This window comes from Vespula pensylvanica, chromosome 12 (assembly GCF_014466175.1).
Source record: "Vespula pensylvanica isolate Volc-1 chromosome 12, ASM1446617v1, whole genome shotgun sequence".
In the NCBI taxonomy this organism is placed as follows: domain Eukaryota; kingdom Metazoa; phylum Arthropoda; class Insecta; order Hymenoptera; family Vespidae; genus Vespula; species Vespula pensylvanica.
In genome coordinates, this window is record NC_057696.1 from 1941791 (window position 1) to 1949698 (window position 7908).

The 7908-nt window shown below is 34.7% G+C and overlaps 1 protein-coding gene across 1 annotated transcript; it reads right to left on the reverse strand.

Annotated features, from left to right (window-relative positions):
- Window positions 1-1641: 1641 nt before the first annotated feature.
- Window positions 1642-7318, reverse strand: LOC122633593 (putative mediator of RNA polymerase II transcription subunit 26). Its single transcript, XM_043821626.1, has 4 exons — window positions 7263-7318; window positions 6872-6945; window positions 4624-6435; window positions 1642-4547 (listed from the first exon to the last, which is right to left on the reverse strand). The coding sequence occupies exons 1-4, from the start codon at window positions 7285-7287 to the stop codon at window positions 2175-2177; spliced, it is 4284 nt and encodes a 1427-aa protein (XP_043677561.1). The 5' UTR covers window positions 7288-7318; the 3' UTR covers window positions 1642-2174.
- Between the last annotated feature and the right edge of the window lie 590 nt (window positions 7319-7908).

Sequence of the window (7908 nt, forward strand, 5' to 3'; positions counted from 1 at the left end):
TAAAACAATATGACATGATAATGAAAAAATTATATCGTTAAAAATATAATTGTTAACTAGGCAAATTCAATCAAAAAAAAAAAAAAAAATTATTTACTACTTTGGCAACTTAATTCTAATTTCTTTACAGAACTAATTTTTTAATTTCAGAAAATAACAGAACGTTCTTCGTTGGATAATGCTGGGCTAAGAGGATAATTAATAATAAAAGAAGGTAAGTGTAACAGAGGTAAGTGGATAATTAATAATAAAAGAAGGTAAGTGTAACAGAAATGTGTATTTGCTCGTCTTTCCCTCCTCCCTTTTTCTCACTCTCGTCTTTCATTCCTGTTCTTCCCATTTCTCTAACTCTTTTCATTACTTTTTCAGTTTTATTTTCATTTATTTGCACGTATTCGATCTTTTACGTATGCATTAATACTGACGATGGATTTCAGTTCGCTTAAATTACGTGATCGATGATAAAAAAATACATATATATGTACATGCAGATATTCATGCTTATATATACATCAAATTCAAATTCGTGCAGATGGCTTCATATGAAAAAATAAAAAGGAAATATTCCATGCATTCAACGATAATATAAATATGTATGAAATTTTTATCTTTTCCATTTTCGCTACGATAAACGTTCTTTTCGATTATGTATCTCGAGGGTAAATGAAAGTATACGTATGTACAATCGATATGTATATGCGAATATGCATACAAATATCTATGTAAATACGCATGTATATTGATGTCTATCTATTTCGGTTCAATAATTATCTACCTATTGCAGAACTAGCATATTGCACGAAATATTACTGTTTTCCTTTACTACTTTTGTTCTAATTTATATCTCCATTTGATTTTGTCTAATTCTGTTTTGCATTTTTCTACTAGATTCTTGCCTGTATATATATAAATTTATAGTTGTATATAAATAAAATTTGACCGAACTCGCAAATAATTTTTCGCGAAAGAATGATTTACTACAATTTAATACTTAATAATATTAAAAAAAAAAAAAAAAAAAAGAAAACTTTCGTAGCATTTGTCAATTAAATCAAATCTAAATTAAGTTTACCATATAAATCATTGACATGAGTTGTCGGATGATAATGGTCGTGCCTTCAATAAATTAAAAATGATACGATTTATGTAATAAATGTTCTATCTAATGATACTTTTCGTTCTAATACTAATGGTACTACTCGTCTCGCTCAGTCTACTTTACATTCAGTTTTTTTTTTGTTTTTTTTTCTCTTTTTTTATATAAAAACACATATATATATATATATAGACACATGATACATGACTTTATGTTAGACAACGATTCTATTGAGAATCTACACGAATAGAACTTTTCTTTCGATAAATGACTATTAATATTTAAAAGGTTTTAATTCACAATTATTTTTTTAGCATGAAAGATTTTATTTTCTAATTTACGATAATTATCATAGACAGATACGCATGTGTATATATGATTTGAATAACTTTTTTTGTGTTTTTTTCTTTTTTTTGTTTTTTTTTGTTTTTTTGTCGTTTTTTGTTGTTTTTTTGTTCTTTTTTGTTTTTTTGTTTTTTTTTTGTTTTTTTGTTTTTTACATTTTTTTTCTTTTTTTATATATTTTTTCTTTTTTTTTGTTTTTTTGTTTTTTTATGTTTTTTTTGTTTTTTTATGTTTTTTTTGTTACATTAATTCCTACTATAATTTGGCTATTATCGAGCGAGACGCTAGTGAACATGAATATAATTCGATCGTATACGTTTCTACTCTCTTTGTTTTCAACCCTTTCGCGACGGCACTCTCACGGTACGCGCCGCCTCACCAAACTGTGTACGCCAACGGCTGTATTTACATTTCGTTGCAACCAGAATCACTCTAACTGTGTTTATTGGAAAGAAAAAAAAAAGAAAAAAGAGAAACTGTTTCGAAAACATTTTGATAAGCTCTCTACTAAAAATACTCGATCTGTGATATCTTTAATGATTAATAATAGAAATAATACCTTATGAATGATAATTAAATGATATCTTATGAAAAGCGGCTATATTCGCCCGTGTAGTAGTACATTAATTACATTTTATGAAGAATGCCTTTATTCGCGAAAGGGTTAATGATAAATTCTACATTAAATATTAACCATAAATATATACCTAATATCTCCTTGGAACGATGACCTTCAATTCTTCTTGGAAAGTTCCTGGAAGAAAGCTTCGATTGGTAATGTGGGTTCGTCCGTGGAGATTTTGAACTGTGGTGATATTACTCTACTCTCGGGTGAGAAAGTTTTGAATATTCCTGGCTTATCGTAAAGGGCAGAAGCCGAGCTGGTGAGGTCAGCTACACTTTGCGATACTTTCGTAAGTAACTCTTCCTCTTCGGAAGGTACGTCGAAAGACGTTGTACACTCCAACTGTTCTTCCACAAAGTTACGACTTTCTTTTTCTTTGTCAAGAATAGCTTTTTCGGTTTCTTGAGTATAGCTGGTACCACTTCTTTGAATGGTATCGTTCTGACCTTTGCGGTTATCCATGAGATTAAGTTTCTGCCTGTTCGAAACATTTTCTTCGTTAGATTTTAACGAATGATTTGATGTTTCTGATTCGCCTGATGTTGTTGCGGCAGGTATATAGAAACTAGTCTCTTCAGCAGTTATTTCAGCAGTTAATGCTTCTTGATTATTACTATTATCAGTATGATTACTAATAGAAGCATGATGATCGAGAGTAGAGAATTCTTTGTAAACTAAACGCCTGTGTTTGTTAATCGGTTTGCGTCTCACTGAGGAAGAAAAAATATTTTCTGATCTAACTGTACTATATTTTGAATGGTTTTTACTATTACCTTGTTGTTGTTGCTGTTGTTGTTCCTGCTGCTGTTGAGATCGATTACCCGCAGTAACAGATATTTTACTACGATAAAAATTACCACTCGATGGTCTTCTCTTAGGGACGAATCTATTGATAGATCGTTCCGTGGACGTGGTAGAAGATGATGGATTATGTTCGATCTCAACTTTATTTTCTGGTTCGTTAGCCGATGTAACAGTGGCAGTTCTTTGACTTGTTTTAGACATATATTTATATCTACCAGTTGTTTCCCTGTTTCCCACGTGCTCGTCGATTTGTTGAGGCTTGAAAGTGAATAATTTTGGTTTAGATTGAACTGTCTGAATAGATTCCGTAGTGGTGGAAAATTTATTTTTATAATCTATTCGACTGTGATAATCTTTGATACTGAATCTTGGTCTAGTTGTATTACCAAATCGCATTGGTCGTACTCTAAGTCTTGACGGAGCCGGAGAAACATGGGATGCTTGCGTAACAAGTTTAACGATCGAGGTTGTCGTAGATAGTGACGAAGATGAGGTTGGGGGAGGTGACGGTGGCGATGGTGGCGATGGTGGCGGTATCGGCGTAGTAGTCGGAGGCGTATTAGTCATGGTATTGGTGCTCCTCCTGGTGGTGGAGGTGGTAACGGCGGCGGTGGTGGTGGGAGCAGTTGTAGTTGTTTTAATACCTGTAGTTGCTGTAGGCAATGTAGTTATATCTTTCTCGAAGTAATATCCATCCGTTTTAACGAACAAATCTTCGAGAGGAATATTCGTACCGATGTTCGTCTTCATTCGATGATTATGATCGAGAATAATATCTTGAGATTCCTCGAAGTTATCAATTTTGGTTAATTCGGTTGAGTATTCCGATTGAATAATTTCAGTAGTATAATTTCGGCGATCATCGTCCGTATATTGAGATCCAACGGATGTATAGTCGAAATATTGATTGTTAGATAAGTTTGACATATGTTTATTATCTTCGAGGTATTTCTCACGATGTTCACTATTACCCTTATAGGCATTCACAGGAGTCTGGATAATCTCGGTAACGATTTCAGCTTCATAGGGTTCTCCGTGATTAACCCTAATTCGATTACCGGGACGTTTCCTTATATTTGGTCGTCTTTCGAAATACGTTTCCTGATACGTTTCATATGTTGGCTTAATACGTCTACGCTTAATGGGATCAAGCTGTTCCTCTTGTATATCCTCGTACTTTTCATAGTATTCACCTTTGATTAGAGTAATAGGTTCTGGTGTGGTTGTAGAAGGACGTCTTCTTCTTTGACTTGATAATCCTGGTTTACGAGTTCTCGATCTTTGAGTTATACTTTGGGAGTTTGGGAAAGTTGTAGGTTCCGGTGAAACGGTCGTATGTATAGATATTTCTTCAAGCGAGAAAGTACTGGGAATCAATGTTTCCGGTGAGTGAATCGGTATATCAGTCGTAATTATATTTTCATGACCTCTCTCGCTCGTATTTGCAACACCAGGCTTCTTCCTTCTGTATTGATCGCGCGATGGTTTTTGTTGTCTGTGAGATTGTAATTCAGGTTCTTGATAATTAACGTACTCCTGCTGTTGGTTATTCAATACCTTTTGATAATTACTCGATTCTTTATTGTAATTCGTTTGTTGTTCTTGATTGAATTGTGTTTGATATTTCTGATTTTCAAAGCTCGTTTTCAATAGCGAACCTACCTTTGGTTGTTGAATCTAAAGAGAATGAAACGAAAAATATTACAATTCTCAATGATAAATTATATAACTCGAAAGAACGAATAAATTTTACCTGCGACCCATGAGACTTGGTGCGCTCTTTGAATGTATTTTGTTCGTTATAGATAATAGGCGATTGCGAAATTACCATAGGGATTTCGTATTGGGGGAGTTCAGTTGTATATGGCCTTTCGCTGTTATTGATTTTCGCGAATTCAATATGATCAGTAATATTCCTCTCGACCGAGGAATTATTCTCTTCCTCTTTGTCTTGTTTAATTAATTTCTCTAATTCCTCTTGATGTTTTTTTAATTCTTCCTGCTGTTGTCGTTTAATTTCCATCTGTTGCTGATGTTCTTGTTCAGCGAGACGTTCTCTGTCACGATGTACAAGCTGTTGTTGAATAATAAACTGTTGCTCATTGAAATGTTTTAAAGATATACTCTCTGGCGTTTCATAATCATGCTGTTGGCTAGGTACAATAGAGCTTTGATATTGATGTACTTGAGGATTAACATAAACCATACTTGGTAGTAGTGGAAGCTGACTGGGTTGTATAACATCGGGAGCGAATTTATTCGGTGGATTAACCCTCGGCAATACCTCGTTTATATCCGAAGGGTATTTATTTTTTGATAATGGCCAAGAGGCCGGCGGTGGAGTTAAATCTTGTTGCTCGGACACGTAATAAGTATTAGGTATAACTGAGGTCGATAAAATATTACCATGATTATCGTTCTGTTTGACGGTACTACTAACGATATGAGGATTTTTATAATAATTTTCCTCGCGAATGACGTCGTTCGAATGAACGTATTTCAAAGACTGATTATGAATTTGCGGTGCTGCAGTAGTAGACGACATATCAATCATAGAAGTGGAATAAACTTCGGACGGTAATAATGTGTCATAAGACACGGAAGGTCTGAAATTGTACTCGTTATATATAGAGGAAGGTGTCACGTAGCTAACTTCGTGACTTTCGTGAACAAGATAAGCCGGATTTCTCTCGTAGGAAGTTTTGTAATGATTTGTTGGATGATTCACTTGAGCGTAAAAGTTACCGTTGGACGCGTGTATTTGAGGTTGATATCTCTCGTAACTGGGATGACGTTTTTGTTCAACGATCCCGTCGTCCTTACCAAAATCTTCGCCAGGTTCGGTACCGGGTGGTTGAAGATACGGTTTGGCATTGCCGATTATTTTTAATGATTCGAATGGTTTAGCTTGTTGTCTTGGAGGTTGAAGTAGTTGAGGAACACCGTTGGAATAACCATTGAAGTAGGACGTCGGTGGTCTATTATTTTTCGGTGGCGTCGATGGGGCTGGATTAGTCGTCGACGTGTATCCTTTGATAAAATAAGTAGCTGCTCTTACTGCATCTGGTATTATTTGATGTACCTGGGGCGGTACGTATGCTGGTTGCCTTAAGAAATCGTTTACGATCGAATAACTATTGTCTCTAACAACTTTGCGCGGTGGCTCGGGATGTTCAAATCGATAGACGTCCTTCGGTGGTGGTATTAAAAATGTATAATCTCTGGTTTCCGAAGCGACGTATTTATTATTTCCATGACCTTGTTGAGAAACTTTTTGCCCTTCTCCACGTGCCTTGGCCGCAGCATTACCAAAAACTGTGAAACTTCCAAGTATAGTAGGTGGACTATAATCTTGATTGGACGAGGGGTTCTGCTTATTCTTGTTCCTTTGGGATTTCAGTTTTTCCGACTTGATCATGTGCTCTTGAAATTTATTTAATACAGGATGAGGCTGCACGTTTCTCTCCGGATGATTGGTCGACTTTGTATTCGTATTGATCGCATCTTCGTATCCATTTGCTAGTGGTCTCCATCCGTTTGCGATCATCGACGATCGTGTTGGTGACTGTTAAAAAAAAAAAAAAAAAAAGGGGAAAGAAAGAAAAAAGAAAAATAGAAAAAATTTCTTTTATAATTTGTATTTTCTTTTCTTTTTTTTTTAATTTCTTTAAATTTTTTCTTTCAAATTTTTTCTTTTAAATTTTTTGCTGCTCCAAATTATACACACGAATGCGAGTAAACGATTTGAAAAGTTTCACCGTATAAAGAAAATAATAGTGTTCTTAATAGCGGTACTTTTACTTCTACATTGAAAATGACTATGATCGTTCGTTCGAATATCTGACGTAATGGAAAATTTTTAAATGTAATTGACAAGAATAAAATATGTAGAGAAACATAGTCTTTGTGAAATGAAAATGAATGAAAAGATCAAAGTGTACCGTACAAACATATGTATGTATGTTTGCTTTCACGTTAATTAATGTTCATAATATACTTACAGTTTTAATATCAGAACGGTCTATGGACACGGTAATCGCTCCAACTGTGGTCAACAACCATGTTGCAAGAATACCTAGAGTGTAAAAATATCTATAATTATTTTATCTGAATAATTTCTATTTCAAATGTAACAAGATTGCTTAATGGTATTAATAAGGTTAATTTAATAAAACTATATATGTATTATTTAATACGTATATATACATATATATATATATATACATATTTAATATATATTTTATATTAAATATATATATATATATATCAAATAATATATATGCATACGTATAATTTTATTAAATTAACTCTAACGATACCATTAAGCGATCCTGTTACATTCGAAATAGAAATATTCAGATAAAATAATTATAGATATTTATATATACTCACAACTTGATATCCATTTCAATGACATCTTGGAAGACCCTCAGATCATTCAGTTGACAATTCTGTAATAAAAAGGATTATATCTGTATTAAAATTACTTTTAAGTCTACGATTAATCGAAAGTTTGAAAAGTCAGGGTTTTCTAATGGAAAGTACATCGTCGAAAGCGGAACAGGAGGATTAAGAGGAAAGAGAGAGAAAGAGAAGTAGAGTGGCAGAACGGGAGAGAGGCAGAGAGGCAGAAAGGGAAGATTGGCAGAGAGGCAGAAAGGGAGAGAGGCAGAGAGGCAGAAAGGGAGAACAGGGAGTGGGAGTGGAAATGGGAGTAGGGTGGTAGTGGGTGTGAGAGTAGGGTGGTAGTAAGAGTGGGAGATGGAATGGGAGAGAGATTGGTAGTGGAAATGGGAGAGAAATTGGGAGTGGGAGAGAGAGTGGGAGAGGGAGTGGAAAAGGGAGATAGAAAAGGGAGGTGGCCTGGGAGAGGTAACAGGAGATGGAGTGGGAAAGGTAAAGGGAGAGGGATGAGGGAGAAGGTGAGGAAGAGGGAAAGGAAAAGGGAGAGGGAGAGAGTGGGAGGAGAGAGAGAGAGAGAAAAAAGAGAGAGAGAGAGAGATAAAGAGAGAGAGAGAAAGAGAGAGAGAGAAAAAGA